Source organism: Moschus berezovskii, chromosome 1 (assembly GCF_049115385.1).
Source record: "Moschus berezovskii isolate FMDL1 chromosome 1, NW_MosBer_1.0, whole genome shotgun sequence".
Taxonomy (NCBI): Eukaryota; Metazoa; Chordata; class Mammalia; order Artiodactyla; family Moschidae; genus Moschus; species Moschus berezovskii.
This window is the reverse complement of record NC_142460.1, coordinates 120,910,815-120,931,275: the sequence shown is the minus strand read 5'-3', so window position 1 is coordinate 120,931,275 and position 20,461 is coordinate 120,910,815. Positions and strand designations below refer to the sequence as shown.

General features: G+C 38.2%; 1 protein-coding gene across 8 annotated transcripts in view; it reads right to left on the bottom strand.

Annotated features, from left to right (window-relative positions):
• Positions 1–769: 769 nt before the first annotated feature.
• Positions 770–20,461, bottom strand: part of MECOM (MDS1 and EVI1 complex locus) — a 653,114-nt gene continuing 633,422 nt past the window's right edge. For 7 of the 8 annotated variants that reach the window (XM_055410244.2, XM_055410261.2, XM_055410253.2 and 4 more), the window contains 5 exons: positions 15,825–15,994; positions 13,383–13,527; positions 7,693–7,929; positions 6,656–6,839; positions 770–2,305 (listed from right to left, as the gene is read on the bottom strand). In XM_055410244.2, the coding sequence (XP_055266219.1) occupies positions 2,171–2,305; positions 6,656–6,839; positions 7,693–7,929; positions 13,383–13,527; positions 15,825–15,994 (871 nt within the window). In that variant the 3' untranslated portion in view covers positions 770–2,170. The remainder of the gene's footprint in view (positions 2,306–6,655; positions 6,840–7,692; positions 7,930–13,382; positions 13,528–15,824; positions 15,995–20,461) is intronic. The other variant, XM_055410280.2, reaches the window with a different exon arrangement.

The following is a 20,461-nucleotide window of genomic DNA, read 5'->3' as shown; positions in this document are numbered from 1 at the left end:
ATGGAAATATCACTCATCACAGTTCAAACCTGTGCGTACATATATGAACAGATAGAAACAATTAGCTCCATGAAAATTAAAATAGCATTGCTTACACTAGTGAAAAACAGAAAACATAAATTTTCAACAGAAGTGAAATGGTTAAAGAAATTGTAGGAGGTCAAACTCATGGAAAATGAAGAAACTGCTGTCATTATTTTGAAGAATTTGTTGCAATATACAGTGAATTTTTTGGTGGGGGTAAAGAAAGAAAACTCAAAATCATATCTACCATCTGCTTCTAATCATGAAAAAAAATTATATTTTGCATGTGAACAAAGACTTAAAATGATCATCAAAAATTTAAAGGGTCCCCATCCTCCTGTGAATCAGTTAACAGAATTTGGGTAATTAAAAACAAAAATAAGCACAGAACACCTTTTGGCATGTACTACGTAAAATAAAGAATAAAAAATCTAGGTTGCTCTGTCCTAACTAAAATGGGTGCTGTAGACGTGGGGTGATCCTAAGGACCCTGTACTATTGCACCTGAGCCCTGACTTTGTACCACATGGAGAAATTCCAGAGCAATGAGTGGAAGAGAGTCCAATTCCCCATGGGCCAAGGGCTATCTTTAATGTCATCTCAAATGTCTACACACACATGCTCTACATTCCATGTATCTGTTAGGGCATCAAAGTCCCAGACGGCATATCTTTAAATCACTGGATCCCAAAGGGAAACGAAAATTGCATGAGAAGGGAAAATACAACACTGTGGGAAAAATAACCATTTTTGTAAGTCTTTATTTTTTAGTTGCTCCTCCCATAGTAATGCACTGAAAGGCATAACAGTTTATATTGTACAAAGCATTGGAAGAAAGTACCTCAACTTGCCGATTATTTCAAAATGAGATTACAAACAAAAAGAAAACAAATCTGGTTCCTCAATAAAGGGCAAAATAACTGAATACAGTCTGTTATTTACGTCTCTCTTTTAACATAAGGTCTGGAACACTTCATTTTACAAATAGGATTAACATGAACATAACATCGCACAAGCTTGCAGACAACCAGCATAAAATATGGGGTACAGTTTTTAATCAGAAGAATCATGCTTTCATGAAAGAAATTATAATCGTTTATACAATTGAATCAATTTCAGTATTACAAAAACTAAGTTGCATCTATTCGTATTTAGCTCATTAAGAAGGAAAACAAAACAACAAAAAAAGGAATGTTAAGAAAAGCCAAACACCATTTGGCACTCCCATACACAGGTCGAGTCACCTTGGTCCTTGCAATTCAAAACGGGGTGTGCCTCAGACGTCAGAAAGTAGTGGCTGAATGGAACAGTGCTATTTTAATCAACAAACAATAGTTTGCCAACAAATAAATACATGATACACGCAACACACACAAAAAATTAAACATTAAAAAACAGTGACATGATTGTCTAAAATTAAGATGTTATTACAAGGATTTGGCAAACCTTCTATTAGTGTAGTGGTACAGCGGTACTGGTGATGAACAGGTTACTTCACTGACTTAACCTCTCTGAGCATTTGAACATCCATAGTTTACAATATACACATACCCTTGTTCCCTAGTTTTAAACAATGTACTTAAAGAAGGCAAAAGTTAATGGGAAACTCCCTGTTATCAGTTTCTATAATAATCAAGTGTGCATTTCATTCAACTACTTCTGTCTTCAAAGGGTTAAATTACATAAAAACTTTAACAAAGCAAGAAAATTAAATCTGTAATTAAAAGCAACTGTTCCCAATCACGTGTCAGGTACAAAAAAAGAATTCAGTTTCTATGGAGTGTTCATGCCGCCATCTCAACTGCTCCTCTCACCCACCCACTCCCAAGGGCAAGGTGAATGGGAAGACGCCTTCTGCCCAGCAAGGTTTTCATTTTTACTGAATCACTTTAAGTCGCATTGATCCTCCAGAAGTCAGCAGCTGCCTTGGCTGTGCAAAACAAAATATCGAGAATAAATAGTTTCCTTTTCTTTCTTTCTCTTTCTTTCTTTTCTTTTTTAATCATTCCATTTAAGGTCCCCAGACTTTACATGAGTGACCCTTCAGGTTTCTAAGGCATTCTGCTCAGCAGTCTTTTAAATAGTCCTATGTGAAAGAGCCATGCTACTGTTGGACTTGGTCCCACTCCGGTCAACCTTGAGAATGTCATACGTGGCTTATGGACTGGATGGCACTGGATTCCGCTGCAGCCCTGGCCATACTATGCCACACGTTGGAAGAACTGTGGGATGAAGAATGCAGGGACTCCTTGTCGGACAATGACAACATCATAGCGTATGCCTGGGGTAGAAACAAGAGAATCGGTAACTGGCATTTGAAAAACATCGCTTTTCATTTGAAGGCTATCTTGGGTGAATGTTAGGAAGAGATGGGACCCTGAGAAGGAGCAACCCTCATGGGTGTGTTGGGAAAAGTGCGGGACATTTCTTGTGTGTTACAATGGCATGGAGTTACGGCTGGCCTTCAGTGCCTCAGGGCCACAAAAGTGACACAATCTGCAGAACAAAAAATTAATGATCCTACCTAGAATGACAATCATGCCTCCATTAAGAAATAGGAGTCATCCCCCTCCCCAGCCACAAATATAATGACCATCCTTCCACTGTTGATGTACATGTTTGACTCACCCAAAATATTACTGAATGCTTACAACTGAAACAGAAAATACATATAAGAGACTACTCTTCCTTGACAGCACTGTGGAAGCATCTAGAGGTAGCATCTAGAGGAAGCATGTCACAGACTACTTCTCTGGATGACTGAGAGCCCTGAAGGTGAAAAGACTTGCCCAAAGTCACTTAATTAGACAGTGAAGAAGGCATCAATAAAAGCTTATCTGCCCAAATCCAGTGTCCTCTCTCCACTTCCCCTCCAAGCTTGAAATATTCAACGCTGACACTCAAAGACCTTGAAAATTGAGGTAGATCAAGGATGTTCTACCAAAGACTCAAACAAACCACAAGACCCAACAAAGTTCTCACCCCTGGGCTCCAGGGTCTGCCAAACAGAAGATGTACAGGGGTGCTCTGTGAGGAAGTGCTCTCTCTTACCTATTATCATGTCAAATTCTAAATAACCGTTCATAGAATCTCCCCATTTGCTGCCAAGTAAAATATTCAAATGCAGTGTTTGGTCTTGACTTGGGAGTGAACTTTTCACTGTTGATTTGCTATTGTTGGTCTCATCCATTGCTAACTTGCTTGTCAAAATGCTGCTGAAGTGGAATCATTAAAGTCCTGCCAAAGACATTCCACTGTCGGTAAACAAAGACAAAATGCCTCTGTTGTGAAGCAGAATTTCATCTCTGGGAGTCATGCTGAGACATGTGGCCGGTCTGTGGTTTCTTCCGTAATCATGGCATACAGTTAGAAAATCTGCCCTCTCAGGCTGATTTTGATTTGCTGGGTCACTGCTCTACACATTTGACTTTTCTGCATGCAATTTGCCTTTTGGACCTACACAAAATCTCAGCAGATGTTTAAAAAATATTTCTTAAGCATCTACTCTATGCCAGGCACTGTGCTAGGTCCTAAGGAGTTAAGGATATATAATACAGAGTCCTTCTCCTTTGCAGGTTTAAAGTGTGGGTGAAGTGAGCACTTAACTTTATTCCAATTATGTACTCACATTTACAGATCAAGATAAAAGATTAGTCTGACATGGTTTTAACAAAACTCATTCTGGTATTTAGAACAAGAAAAGGAAGCAGAGAGAAAATTCTGAAATCCTAAGTTTTAATCCTGGTTTCTACCCTGCCTCTATTCAACTAGCTGTGTGACCTTGGGCAAGTTGCTTAATCTTTGAAGGTTACTTCCTTCATATAAAATGTGGATAATAGTAACAACTTACTTCCAATGGTTGTGGAAGAAGCACAAGCACTAACTTACATAAAGTGCTTAGCTCAGTGTGCCTGATGTAAATACCTGTTATCCTGAAACTACCCCTGGCAAAGGGCATGGCAGCCCACTCCAGTATTCTTGCCTGGATAATTCCATGGACAGAGGAGCCTGGCGGGCTACAGTCCATAAGGTCACACAGAGTCGGACACGACTGAAGAGACAAAGCACACCTGCACGCATCCTGAAACTACAGGTATCACAGGTGGCACTAGTGGTAAAGAACCCACCTGCCATTGCAAGAGACATAAGAGACACAGGCTTGATCCCTGAGTTGGGAAGATGCCCTGGAGAAGGAAATGGCAATTCTCCAGTATTCTTGCCTGGAGAAACCCGTGGACAGGTGGGCTATAGTCTATAGGGTCGCAAAGAGTTGGACACGACTGAAACAACTTAGTGTACATGCATCCATGCCTCCTGAAACTACCTTTTTGTAGGATAGGTTTTTCAGGGAAAATTCCATGCAGAGGGCAGCCACTGCTGTATTGGTCAACTATTTTGGATTCAATCACTATAAAAATCACAGAGTAAATGTATGAGTTTTGAGTAAAGCATCTGAATCTATTCAGATTCTAGAAAGTGGTAAATATGGAATACCTGTCTTTTGGTAACCAAAGGAAATAAACATTTTCATGCACAAGGATCAGTGTTAAGCACAAAACTGACAGTGACAATGGAATGAAAGAATAAAGTCTCATGAAACAAAGTCAGTTTGCAAAAAGACCTGACCATTTTCAAACTGATATAAATATATATACATATATATATATGACATTATAAAGTAACAATAAAAATACAAGTTAAAAATTGCAAAATTCTAGTATTTCTCATGAGGGTAACTGTTAGCCCAATTGGGCAGGGACTTTATAAATCAAAATGCTGGAATTGAAATATATCACTTCCAATATCTCTAGGTTCCCAGGACCCTTTGCTTTCTATCACTTGTGATAGTTTCAGGAATTTTCAGTATTATGCCTTGTAATGCCTTATAATTTGGGGTGGAATAATGAAAATTTTAAAAAAAAAAAAAAAAGAAAAGTTGGCTCCCCAGTTTCAGTTTCTCTGATCAATAAGGAAGGAAAAATGGGAAACTAAGAGCTAAAAAAACAAAAAAATATTAGCCACTTCTTATGGCTGTCTCCAAGTGAAAATGAGATGTCTAAACTGGCTGGCTTACTTTTAATGTTAGAAATTGAAAAATTCATTTTTATCAACATTGAATGATAGAGCAGGAAGGGATCTTAGACATCTTCTCCACTCACCCTGCCTCACTGTAGAGGAAATGGTACCCATAGTTGTGAGCTGATGTTCTCAAACCCACAGAAGTGAGGCTAGTCAGAGATGAGGCTGGCTGCTTTCATTTCAATTCAGAAAGAACATTTGTTTTGTCTGATACCATATATGACATCTTCAGACATTTTATTGAATTTACTAATATTTTAAAATTGGTATTATCCCAGTAGGATAACATTTTTCCCACTTTAGTTGAGATATGACCACATTTGCTATTAAGATGGCCCAAAACATCTCAGAAAATTTCCAAATGTAGTAATGAATACAGTCACACGGTTTGGTATGTAGGGCCACTTCCAAAATTAACTCAGGATCAAACAATTAGACCAAAGTGACCAACAAATATGGTAACAGCAGAAAGTTTTTTTTTTTTCTTTTTAAAAAGGACCTGAATAAACAAACTTATTGATTGCAGATGTCAAGCAGAAAGGACTGATTCCTTTTTTTGTGGAAGAAGAACTGAGGCTCTTTTCAATGATATTTATAGATCCTTAGATGGATTTATTTTGGTTACCATAGTGCTGATAGATTGCTGCAAACCCCATCGAACTTGGGTACCATTCATTCATTCATTTGAAATTGATAGGGTTAATTTCCAGGTTTGCATTAAGTTGCTATAGACTTTTGGCAATTCATCTCAACTCTGACCCTCCTAAATTTAGTTTATTTCTAAATTCTATCACTAGTTGACTTGTATATTAACTATGTATGGTGGTTTAGTCACTAAGTCATGTCCAACTCTTGCAAACCCATGGACTATAGCCTGCCAGGCTCCTCTGTCCATGGTATTCTCCAGGCAAGAATCCTGGAGTGGGTTGCCATTTCCTTCTCCAGGGGATCCACCCAACCCAGGAATCAAACCTGGGTCTCCTGCATTGCAGGCAGATTCTTTACCAACTGAGCTACAAGGGAAGCTACTATGTACAGTAAGAAAAAAAAAATGGGATAGATTTCACTTTCCAAAAATATTGAAATATAATTAGGTTGACAAAAATTATAGACATAAAGCAATTAGAAAATAATTCTGAAGTAATATACAAATGAAGTGAAAGTGTTAGTCGTTAGATTGTGTCCAACTCATTGCAACCCCATGTACTGTCCATGGAATTCTGCAGGCAAGAATACTGGAGTGGGTTGCCATTTCCTACTACAAATAGGTACAGTCAAATGTTTATGGACCATTTACACAAAAGTAAGGTGATTGCAAAGAAAAGGTTGGATTATTAGAGGTCAGGATTTGTCACAGAAATTTCTGTGCAGAATCCAGTCATATTAATTGCTGCAGTGGTTGACTATTTTGGATTCAGTCCTAGGCAGAGATAGGAACCTTTTGAGTAGAGCATCTGAACCTGCTCAGATTCTAGAACATTGCAAAGAGTATCTGCCTTTGGCATCAAAGACACAATGTCACCAGGATGCTATACTGCAGGAAAGTATGTACCTGTGACTTGGACTTTCTGTGTAACGGTTGTTTAAGTTCCTCTGGCACATGGGAAGCACTGAAAGAAGACACCTCAGCTTCTGTATATTGATTATCTTCCATTTTCCTCATTTTGAGGCTATCTGTGAAGTGCCTTATATGATCTAGAGCAGAAAGTCCAGTTTTATATTCTTCCTCTTTATACCTAAAATGAACCAATGGGAAAGCACAGAGGGTTTTTTTCTTCTTTCTCAGTTTGATATCCAACCAAATCACTTTTCATTTGATTCCATACACTTGTCAAATATCATATTATTTGTAGCAGAAAGTAGTCTCCATCGATTCTTGGATTCTTAAAAAACTTACAAATATTCTATCTTATACATATATTTCTTTTAAGATTTTTCATGACTAAAGCAAGAATATATTTGAGATAAAGAATTAAAGTCAATGACATGTGAAGTCAGCAATGCAATGGAGACAGAATTCATACATTCATAATTTCCATTTAAAATAAAGCCAGTTATGATGATATTCAGTTGGCACCAATTATTCATATGAAAATATAATATTCCCGTCAATTTAATTATTGGGCTAATGTTTTCCTTTTAAACATTTATCATCTATATATATTCCATATATCATGGAATCATGTATATTCCATATACAGCAAATTAAGTGATATTTCTCTCAATAATATTTGAATAACACATAATAAATTGAATAAATTAGATAATGCCAAAAGCTCTATTTTTCTTTGAGTTTTATAGTTAGAGTCTAAATAAGTAATTGTGTACTTGTTTAACCTTTCATTTACCCTTCCTTCCTCAGATTAATCAGAGTTCCACATCTACCCATGTATTTATATGCTGCGGATTATGTTCATGGCCACTTTGTTTCCGTCTTTTAAAATTAATCCACTGCGTATGCCCTGCTAATTCAAACAGTTTTTACAATTCATTCCTCACAAATTGCTTATGCAATCTGGAATAGCGTGCTTATGGAAGAACAGAGCAGCAGGAATCATAACCCTATGTGGGTCCACCCTTGCTTCTCACCTCATTGGGGATGCTTTACAGCTCATTTCCAGGGTGCTGGTGTCTTCATAGTCATCCTCGGGGTTTCCTTCATGTAAATTACTCGTCCCTGGTTCCTTTCCCATTTTCCCAGTAATATCATTGTCTTCATCCTCCTCATCTAACAACACCTCATCTTCTACTTCTTCATCATCCAGTAAGTCTGAATTTTGATTGGTCACCAAAGCCTTTTCATCTTTAAAGTGACTGCCATTCATTCTTTCAAAAGCATAAAAAAGAAGCAGGTTCAATTACTGGTGTCATTTCAAAACATGCAGTTAGCTCTATTATTAACATTATGTCTTTCCAGCAATAATTTAGGTTTTCCACATTTCTAGAGTAAATTTTTATCATTTATGCTTTATGGAAACCATGGGAAAATAATGTAACTTCACAAATGGAAAAATAAAAAAAATAATTGTGTGATTACTCAGATTATAAATGGAACCTCTGGCAGAACTGGGAAAACAATCTTGGTCTCCTATTTCTTATCAAGCTTTTGCTTGATAAATGATATTGTTATATATGATATAAAAAGCACACACAGGTTTTTCTCTACATAAAGTTACCTAATTACCATATAAGTATGCACCATAAGAGAACAGATTTCTGGAAAACTCATACCCATAAGCAACACTGCCAAAGCTTCAACATGCATGCTTCAAGAGAATCTAAGAGTTCAAAGAAAGTGTTAGAGTAGCTGCCAAGGACCAACCAGTATTTGCTCTTTCTAGGTGACACTGGTGGTATACGGCACTTAAACACTCTCCTGAGACTTGGAAGAGATTGAGAACTCATTTATTTGTACTTTGTTCAAATTATCTGTGATAGTCTGAATGTAAAAATATTCCTTGTTTCCCAGGATAACACTGGGGTGGGAAATGATACAAAAATGTCATTGTACAAATATCTTTTGAAGCTTATATGTGTAATATAATGATGCAAAAGAAGTCTATTCTATTTAAAACATCATTTGTAATATTTTAGTGGTTCTGCAAGGAGATCCAACCAGTCCATTCTAAAGGAGATCAATCCTGGGTTTTCAATGGAAGGACTGATGCTAAAGCTAAAACTCCAATACTTAGGCCACCTCATGCAACGAGTTGACTCACTGGAAAAGACTCTGATGCTGGGAGGGACTGGGGGCAGGAGGAGACGGGGACGACAGAGAATGAGATGGCTGGATGGCATCACCGACTCGATGGACATGAGTTTGAGTGAACTCCGGGAGTTGGTGATGGACAGGGAGGCCTGGCGTGCTGTGATTCATGGGGTCGCAAAGAGTCGGACACGACTGAGCGACTGAACTGAACTGAACTGAACTGACTGAGTGGTGGCAAGGAATGCAAAATGTAATTCAAAAGTTTAATTATAAAAAATGGTTATTAACATAGAAGTTACCATTTAATACATTTGAGAATGTTTATGAAATGAGGATAAGCTTTATCAGGCTTTAAAGTAAACATTAAAATATGTATAAGCTGAATTCCTTTCATTGCAAGATTAAGATGAAATGTTAGAAAATAATTATAAATATTTTGAATCTCTCTTAACTTCCTCCTTTCAAAGATATATGATCAGAGAGGTTAAGACACTTGCCCAAGTACAGAAAGCTTGTTAGAAATTAAACAATCATAGGTGTCTAGGTGGGTTTCTCATGTGGCGCTAGAGATAAAGAACCCACCTGCCAATGCAGGAGACTCAAGAGATGTGGGTTTGATCCCTGGACCAGGAAGATCCCCTGGAAAAGGAAATGGCAACCCACTCCAGTATTCTTGCCTGAAGAATCCCATGTTGAGACACAGGAGCCTGACAGGCTACATACAGTCCATGGGGTTACAAAGAGTCAGACATGACTGAGGCGACTTAACATACACGCTGGCATCCGGTAGTCCTACCTATTTACTAACTCAGAAGACTTGCTGAGACTGCTGAATTATTGTTACAGTCATGGACAGTTTTCACAATGTAACTATTTTTCAGGTTATGGAAAATCAGATACCAGCAATAGACCCCCATCAATTTCCCACCTTTAAAAAAAAATGAGTATAATTTTATATTTAGATTTCCCAGGACAAAAAATGTACTTAAATTAAACAATCCTGGGTGTGACAGAGGCACATAGTAAAAATTCATTTGACCAGAAAAAGTCATATCATCACTAAGTTTTTTTTATACAATCCATCACTTAAACTCTTTTATCAAAGAATGATGAAAACATGTTTTGCACAGACATAAATTATTAGTTTCCAGTTACACTGCCAACTTGCTGGCCTGAATGGATTGAAATTGTTATTTTAAAATAAATGAAAGAGAAAGTAAAAGGACAAAAGAGTGCATGGATGAAAACCAAACGTAACAAAGCCAACGTGATTAAGAAAACCTATTTGTTAATTTTGCCTTCAAATGTGGCAATTTATAGAAGATAAATTATTCATCAAAAGCAGTCTGATAGGAGTTGAGGGGAGAAAAGTTAGATGACTCAGTCTTCTTACTTCTATGCTGTTTAGACATGTTGAAGCCAGATGTTGCAGCTTTATGGTTCACAAATTTCCAACTAAGGGTTTGAAATCTGAATAGGTGTCTCAGAACACAAATGGTGCTTTTTGTTCGATATTTCTTATTTGTATCATGTAACTATCATTATTAAAATATAAGATCATGACTGTCTCTCTTACTTGTCCTTAGTACTTTGTACTTCTGAGTATCTGCCTCACCTCTGCCTTTCTGTCTCTCCCTTGCTTTCTCTCTCTCTCATACACACACACACGCGGGCAAGCAGAGGGAGAGATACACCCAACAGCACAAAGTTTAGTTTTGTCAGGCTTCTCAGAAGCTGGAAGAGTCATACAATACAGATATTCTCTTCTCATTCCCTTAGAGACACTTTTATACAAGCTAAAGAACAGAAGTGATCATATATCTTTATACAGTCTTGGAAAATAATGCTTATTTAATACTGCCTTAATGGAAAACTACCTGAAACAATTAACTCTGACTTTTAATAGAATCAAAAACGGAGGACAATAACAACACTTGCGTGATAAAAAGTAATGAAACTTTCATTAACTAATTTCATGTTACATTAAAATTTACAGTGCAGCACCCTAATTTTATAGTCCATTGGATAGTTATATTTGGAATAACACAGTTCTCAATGCCAGATATTTATAACTTATAGGTAAGAAAAATTAAGCTCAGTAGTTTGGGTAAAATAATGTTTCCTTTATATCACATAAAACATAAAATGCTAGATTGTTGTGTTGCTGTTTAGTTGCTCAGTAGTGTCCAACTCTTTGCAACCCATGGACTTCAGCCTGCCAAGCTCCTCTGTCCATGGGATTTCCCTGGCAAAAATACGGGAGTGGGTAACCATTTTCTTCTCCAGGAGATCTTCCCGACCCAGGGATGGAATCTGCATCTCCTGCACTGCAGGCAGATTCTTTACCGCTGAGCCACCAGAGAAGCCCTATTTCTATATCAGTTAAGCCATATATGCTTGATGCTGAAAATGACGAGAGGAATTCAGCACACCAGGTCACTAAAAACAAGTGTAATTATACCCACTGAAACAAACATGCTGGAATTAAACAAGGATGCACTTGAAAGCATATAAAGCAGTGATAGAATCTTATTAAGTCACAAATGGTTTTAAAAAAGATACTTGGATGACAATAAGTATTTTATGTATAAATATCTACAGATACATACAGTCATATAATGTTAACATATATAGATACATATAGTCATACATTATATGTATGGGACTTCCCTGGTGGCTCAGAGAGTAAAGAATCTGCCTGCAGTGCAGGAGATCCAGGTTTAATCCCTGGGTTGGGAAGATCCCCTAGAGAAGGGAATGACAACCCACTCCAGTATTCTTGCCTGAAGAATCCCATCCAGGGACAAAGGAGCTTGGCAGGCTACAGTCCATGGGCATGGTTGCAAAGAGGTGGACACGACTGAACAGCTAACACTGCCACTGTATGTATATATAATATGATACATAATAGTAACCAGCATCAGTCAATGATTCAACTGAACCCCTGTGTGGCTTTCCCTTCTAATTGCCAAGTTTTGATAAAATATTCTAATTAGCAATAAAGAGAGGCGGAATAGAATGGTGCTAAAATCGTGGGCTATAGAACCAGACAGCCTAGGTTAAATCTCGTTTATTACTTATGTGACATTTAGCAAGTTATTTAACCTTCAATGTCGCCATTCCTTCAGTGATAAAATTACATAGTTACAGCCCCTATCTCATCGGGTTATTAGCGTAATTAAGTTCACTGATACACATAAAGTGTTTAGAAGAACATTTGGTATTTAATCTGTACTAAATAAACACCCAGATGTTCAAGCAGGTTTTAGAAAAGGCAGAGGCACCAGAAATCAAATTGCCAACATCCGCTGGATCATGGAGAAAGCAAGAGAGTTCCAGAAAAACATCTATTTCTGCTTCATTGACTATGCCAAAGCCTTTAACTGTGTGGATCACAATAAACTGTGGAAAATTCTGAAAGAGATGGGAATACCAGACCACCTGACCTGCCTCTTGAGAAACCTGTATGCAGGTCAGGAAGCAACAGTCAGAACTGTACATGGAACAACGGACTGGTTCCAAATAGGAAAAGGAGTGCGTCAAGGCTATATATTGTCACCTTGCTTATTTAACTTATATGCAGAGTACATCATGAGGAATGCTGGGCTGGAAGAAGCACAAGCTGGAATCAAGATTGCTGGGAGAAATATCAATAACCTCAGATATGCAGATGACACCACCCTTATGGCAGAAAGTGAAGAGGAACGCAAAAGCCTCTTGATGAAAGTGAAAGAGGACAGTGAAAAGGTTGGCTTGAAGCTCAACATTCAGAAAACAAAGATCATGGCATCTGGTCCCATCACTTCATGGGAAATAGATAGAAAAACAGTGGAAACAGTGTCAGACTTTATTTTGGGGGGCTCCAAAATCACTGCAGATGCTGATTGCAGCCATGAAATTAAAAGGTGCTTCCTCCTTGGAAGGAAAGTTATGACCAAACTTGATAATATATTAAAAAGCAGAGACATTACTTTGCCAACAAAGGTCCGTCTAGTCAAGGCTATGGTTTTTCCTGTGGTCATGTATGGATGTGAGAGTTGGACTGTGAAGAAAGCTGATCGCTGAAGAATTGATGCTTTTGAACTGTGGTGTTGGAGAAGACTCTTGAGAGTCCCTTGTACCGCAAGGAGATCCAACCAGTCCATTCTAAAGGAGATCGATCCTGGGTGTTCATTGGAAGGTTTGATGCTAAAGCTGAAACTGCAATACTTTGGCCACCTCATGCGACGAGTTGACTCACTGGAAAAGACTCTGATGCTGGGAAAGGTTGGGGGCGGGAGGAGAAGGGGACGACCGCGAATGAGATGGCTGGATGGCATCACCGACTCTGTGGACATGAGTCTGGGTGAACTCCGGGAGTTGGTGATGGATAGGGAGGCCTGGCGTGCTGTGGTTCATGGGGTCGCGGAGAGTCAGACACGACTGAGTGACTGAACTGAACTGAACTGAAATAAACACCAACCATTGGTGGCAGGAGTAAAGCAGTGTCACAAAAAATGAGCACCGAAATGTATTTCAAAATGTTCATTTCTGAAATCACTGAGTTTAAAAAGGGAAAGACCAGCTTTACCTTTCCTCGGTGTTCCTGGGGGACTGGCTGCCGTGGTTGCTATTCCCGATGAAATTCCGTATTTCTGTGAAGTAAGCATCTTCCTTGTCGTCGAGGATTGCACCTGTACTTTCCAGTTCAGAATGAGGCGATGATGTTGCCGTACCTGAGGGGCGAGAAAGCCTTTTGTGAAAAAGACTTTTATTTAGAGGGCGACTTATTTGAAATCTCACACCTTCTTCATTCGATCAGTGTTGTTTCCTAAAACAGGCTTTTTCAAGTATTAATAATGAAAACTTTAGGAGGTCAAGGTCTTCCTAATTTTCCCACAGTATCTGTGCAAGTGAATAATGGGGACTACTGTGAACCACTGAAATCATGAGGCTCAGTCTCCCAAAGATGCTCCTTCTCCCCCCAGCTCTTCCTACTCCCACTCTGATATAGGAACGTTTCTATTTGTAGAATGAGAGTACAGAGCGAGGCAGATTACAGAAAGATCTTAAAAACATTCTGCCATAAAAAACTGTATACCCAGTTCTGGTGGCAGTTAATATGTGTTTATTGCCCCGTGCTAATGTATGTTATCAAATAAAGCCTCAACACATGCTGGAAATAAGGCATTCTGCTTTGTTGAGCGAAACTGTGGGCAGACCCAGAACACACCAGTCTTGAGACAGTATTAAGAAGACAATATTGGGTCTGTGGATTACAGAAAGTTCTTCAGTTTCCTTACTTATAAAATTAGAATCAAAATAGCTGTATCACAAGATTGCCTAAAAGTTCCATACATTTACAAATTATAAACTCTTTATAATATGTGGTCAAACTTTATACTAATATTTGCTTCGTTTGTTTATCTTCCCCGCAATATATCTGTGGCTTGATAGTTCATCACAATAGTCTAGATGCCAAACACAAGTGGTTAGAATACCCTTCAGCTTCATGAAGTTATAATCTGGGCCAATGAATAAGTATTCAATTTTGACCCATTATACCTTTTTAATTATTTATTTATTTTATGAAATAATTTTGACTAGAAAAATTATAGTGATATACCGTAAGGGTGTACGCAGAAAGTGTTGTCACTTTTGAGTACTAGATTAGACTCGTGTCTCTAAAATCGAATGTTTTTAAACCATGATCATTTGAGTTTTGGCTTTAAGGGAAACAAACAGTACATAGTTCATTCAAAAATCATAAGCAATGTGCCTTTACAGTAGAGGAAGGATTAATAATAAAATGATTTCCTTAAGGAAAGACTACTTTGTATCAATCCAACTTTTCTGTGTTATTAAAATCTCTTTTCAGGGATTCCACGCAGGCCCTCTCCCCTCACTGCCAAGTCGTTCCCTTAATTTTCTCAAAACAATTACAGCTACATAGATTGACATCACACACATATGCCAGCTGGTCAATGTTATCTAAGCATTAGAAGCCAAAGGCTTCCCAGGTGGCACAGTAGTAAAGAATCTGCCTGCCAATGCAGGAGATGCAACAGATAGATGCAAGTTCAATCTCTGAATCAGGAAGATCCCCTGGAGCAGGAAATGGCAACCCGCTCCACTATTCTTGCCTGGAAAATTTCATGGACAGAGGAGACTTGTGCTACATTTCATGGGGTCGCAAATAGTTGGACACAACTGAGCCACTGTGTACACACATACACACACATTAGAAGTCAAAGGCAAGAAAATCACCATGTCTTCTGCTAACTATGCATTAGTAGGCTTGGGTTAAAGGAAGGCTAGTTTTTTGCCATTTTAAACTTAATTTTGCATCATAATTTGTGACCAAAATCACATACCACTATCATTTGCTACAGGCTACTCTGATCAGGTTGACAGTCTTTTATCTCTCATATCTAAAATAGGTCCCCTAGAGAAGTTTTCTGAACTGCACGCTTTTTGCAACAGCAGCTGTGGTTTCTAGGTTAATGCCGAGAGCGTGGGGCTCCACTCTGGTCATCCCGACCAGGCCAGTGGCCACATTCTGTGCCAACAAGGTCAAAGATTGTTCCCTGCGATTTAGAAAATCATGATTCATCAGTCTCTTTTGAGTTCCAACTACGGTTCTCTGTGCTCGAGATTGCCCATTGAGAGGCATCCAGAAAATAAAACAGTCCAAATAAAGCTTTGAGTTGTGTATTATTCAACAGTTCACTTCGTTCAAAAATCTCAAGGGAAAAGTGCTACAGATTTTCACAGTAGGATCTGATTCTCATGTCAAAGGGGAATGAAAGATGAACGGTCACAACTGTCTTTTAAAATAAGAAGAATAAGCGAAGCATCTCCTCCTCAAGCATCACCTGGCATCACCGACTCTGTGGACATGAGTTTGAGTGAACTCCAGGAGTTGCTGATGGACAGGGAGGACTGACGTGCTGTGATTCATGGGGTCGCAGAGAGTCAGACACGACTGAGCGACTGAACTGAACTCCTCCTCAGAAGACAGTCAATGACCTACCAGACATGTTCCCATTCTCGTGCTTCTTGAGGTGTCTGTCTAAGTTGGTTTGTTGACCAAAACACCTATCACATAAGTGACACTTAAAGGGCTTCTCTTTATTGTGGATGTTGCGAACATGCCGCTGCAGGTTAGAAGATATGCTGAAGGACCTGTCACAGTACTTGCATCTGAAAAGCAAACACAGATCAAGTATTTGCAAGCAAATCAAAAGACATTTCTCAAGACAAGCAAACCAGATCTCCGAAATTATCACCCATAAAACAACACTGCAGCAAAGATTACTATCCACATTGCCAAGATTTCAATTCTGGTAAATTTGATTGCATCAGAGATTTTTATGACTTTGTGAAAAATCATAATAAAATACTAATAATTTGCTCGCTCACAAGTTTACCCAGGTAATCAGTTCTAGTATTTCAAGCAAAGCTGACAAAATTAAAGACATTAACAAATGGTAGCAGTTTTATCTTCCACTTAGTCTGTAAACAAACAGGAAACAGATTCAAGTATTCTTCAAATAAAGTAAAAGGATCATTTTTTTAAAATCAAAATTTCAGAGCCTGATTAAACAATTTCTTAGTAAACTCACTTTCTCAATTGCTAATCCTAAAGGAAATTTTGTTACCTTCTGCAAAATAACAATAAAGTTTCCCAACTTTTAAAACTGGGGCAATGTGAACAGTTTAGTCTGATAGCAAATATATGGATTTTCATAATCTGTAGTGATTAGGAGCCCCCAAAGCCTTTACTGTGTTAACATTTAAACCTTTACAAAAGAAAGGATGCTATAGTCTCCTTTTTGAATAAAAGCACAAGGTCTTTGTTTACCCATCCCCCCACAACAGTCTGAATTTCTCCCAGTTTTCCATTTCTATTTTTCTAAACCAGGTCAGTTTTTTTGCAAGAAAGCACATAACATTGACTGACTAATTGTTTCTGCCTTCCATGATATTTATGATCAAAAATCATAAATTACTGAAGTTCTCCTTTAGTCACAAAATTAAAAAGTAATTCATCATCCCACCCCACTTCCCACCAGCTCTTATGGTAAGGAAGAAAAGTGGTAATTAACAAAATTTTTCCCTTTGGCCTTTTAAAGATTGTATTAGCTATTTATATGATTTTTTTGTGTGTTGCTTAAAAGGAAAAATCACCTTTCTCTAGATGACTTTTAAGTGAAAATTTCTAACTTAGCAACCAAAAAATCCTTAATTCATTCTCCCATGTGTGAAGGGCACTTCTCCCACTTCTGAATGCAGATACACCAGTTTGAGGGCTCAACATGAGAAAGTACCCTGTTCCACTGAAAGTGTTCTATGGCTGTCTCCACATGATGCCAGAAATCTAGTTAGTCCAGTGGGGAACATAAATTTGTTAAACTAGTTACTTTGGCATAGTATCAGTAAACCAACTCAAGGGCTGATTTAATTTCCCCCTAAAAAAACTGTTCTGGCATCATGAGGTCCAGCAAATTTAAATTAATAATATTAATTTAAAATGGATAAGATCCCACATTGATAATTAAGCCTCTGATTTTGAAAAATATATATATATGGGCCTTCTTTGAACATCCAAGGTTCACTGCAACGAGAACCATGGTACAATGAGCCCAATTGTGTTGTCCTAAGCAGAATAACCTAAAAAACACATAGAGAAAACTTAAACTCTCATTAAATTTTTTAGAATAATTTTCACTTAAAATAATTTCTACAGAAATCACAAGAAACATTTTGTCTTCGACATGCTTCAAACTGATTGCATGCATAGAAGCTTTAAATCTAATAAATAGCATCAAATTTAACATGAATAAACTCAGTCAATAATGAAGGTCTAACCAAAAAGCATTTGTTATTTTCTATCTTTCCTCTACAAACATCTTAGCCAAAAGTTTGAGTGCTCCTAAATAATAATCATTCCATTCTACTTCAGTAAATTAGTAGGTGTTTAGTGAAGTGATGGCAAGCCACTCCAGTACTCTTGCCTAGAATATCCCGTGGATGGAGGAGCCTGGTAGGCTGCAGTCCGTGGGGTCGCTAAGGGTCGGACATGACTGGGCGACTTCACTTTCACTTTTCACTTTCACACATTGGAGAAGGAAATGGCAACCCACTCCAGTGTTCTTGCCTGGAGAATCCCAGGGACGGGGGAGCCTGGTGGGCTTCCGTCTATGGGGTCACACAGAGTCGGACACGACTGAAGTGACTTAGCAGCAGCAGCAGCAGTGAAGTGAAAGTTGATCAGTGAAAGTGTCCGACCCCTTGCGACCCAATGGACTGTAGTCTCTGTCCATGGAATTCTCCAGGCCAGAATACTGGAGTAGGTAGCCATTCCCTTCGCCAGGGGAACTTCCCAATCCAGGGATCGAATCCAGTTATCCTGTATTGCAGGTAGATTATTTACAGTCTGAGCCACCAGGGAGTATGTGGTTAAGAAACCCTCAAATCATATCCTAAGTTTCAGAAATTCTAAAAAGGAGTACATAACATACTCATGAGCTATACATGATTAAGCCATCTTGGTAAACACAGGGGTATGGGAGCCTTTGAGATCATGGTATGAGATAAAAACCCAGAGTTCTAGATCCGTGTTTTAATTTGGGATCGATTAATATGGCATCTGGTCCCATCACTTCATGGGAAATAGATGGGGAAACAGTGGAAACAGTGTCAGACTTTATTTTTTTGGGCTCCAAAATCACTGCAGATGCTGATTGCAGCCATGAAATTAGGAGACGCTTACTCCTTGGAAGGAAAGTTATGACCAACCTAGATAGCATATTAAAAAGCAGAGACATCACTTTGCCAACAAAGGTCCGTCTAGTCAAGGCTATGGTTTTTCCTGTGGTCAAGTATGGATGTGAGAGTTGGACTGTGAAGAAAGCTGATCGCCGAAGAATAGATGCTTTTGAACTGTGGTGCTGGAGAAGACTCTTGGGAGTTCCTTGGACTGCAAGGAGATCCAACCAGTCCATTCTAAAGGAGCTCAATCCTGGGTGTTCATTGGAAGGACTGATGCTAAAGCTGAAACTCCAATACTTTGGCCACCTCATGCGACAAGTTGACTCACTGGAAAAGATTCTGATGCTAGGAAGGATTGGGGGTGGGAGGAGACGGGGATGACAGAGAATGAGATGGCTGGATGGCATCACCGACTCGATGGACATGAGTTTGAGTGAACTCTGGGAGTTGGTGATGGACAGGGAGACTTGGCGTGCTGTGATTCATGGGGTCGCAAAGAGTCAGACACGACTGAGCGACTGAACTGAACTGAACTGAATATCAGATTTTACAGAATGCAAGAGACAGAGGTTTGTTCCCTGGGTCAGGAAGATACCCTGGAGAAGGAAATGGTAACCCACTCCAGTATTCTTGCCTGGGAAATCCCATGGACAGAGGAGCCTGGCTGGCTACAGTCCATGTGTTCACAAAGAGTCAGACACAACAACTTATCGACTAAAGGACAACAGTTACAGAAGGCAATTAGCATATGTGGATCTGAATTTTTTCACTTGTAAAACAGAGGAGCTGAACAAATAATTGTTTAAGATCCTCATCTATGCAAAATTCTGGTTTGCGTTTTTAAAAACACATATACAATAATAGTACCATTTATGGGACAGAATAAATCCACTGAATTCAGGTACAAAAAAAGAGAAAAATGAGCATGATATCATAGCTACATACCAGACCCTTGGCCATAACAAAATATAAGCGTGGAAATGTTTCCTTCCATTTAAGCAGAATTCCTTGGATATGACATTTTCTCAAAAAGGGAAATCATCTAACACTTCCCACATTTATATCTCTCTGAGACCTATTATATCCAATGCAATCTATCACATACAAAGTGGAAATATTACTTATGATTAGTAATTTACAGAACATGGAGGAAAGCAAAGGATTTAAGAAAATACTTTATTATTTTCTGAGTTTAAGTCTCTAGTTCTCTCCTAAAGTTTCAACTATCTTCAAACGAAGATATCTTCCCACTTTCTTATCCTTGTATATAAAGAAGTATTTGAAAGCTGATAGATCATTTAATGAAAAAAGTAAACATTCAGATAAAAATAATTTTACACATATGCAACCCAAAAGAATTTCAAAGTAAAATAAAATTACAGTATTACTTAAAATAACTAACATTCATTCTTTGAAGAAATATTCATGAATTTTCTAATACTGTGTGCAAGTCATTGCACATTGAACAACACAGGTGATATTTTAAAACTGGAAGGGAGATGGTGATTATGATCATTCATTTGTAAAGAATAATATTAAAATTAAACATAGTTCCATGTGTCATATGGCTGATTTTGACACTTAAGAGAAGAGGCTGAGAAACACTTGAGAAATTATTGATGGAACTGCTCCCTTCTTATAATATATTCTATTTTATCTGTTCTACTCCTTTTCTTCCTCCTGTCAAGGTAAAATTTATTCTTTAAACATCCTATCAAGACTTGTAGACATTGACTTAGCTGTACTGGGAAAACTAAGATATATCTGGGTTGTTAATTCCTAGCAGAGATTTAGGCTTGGAAAAGGGAGACTACAAGGTTATGACTATTGTCAATTAAAATAGCATGAATCATTGAGGAGAGAGAACACTTAATTTTAAAAGTGACTAACCGTTCT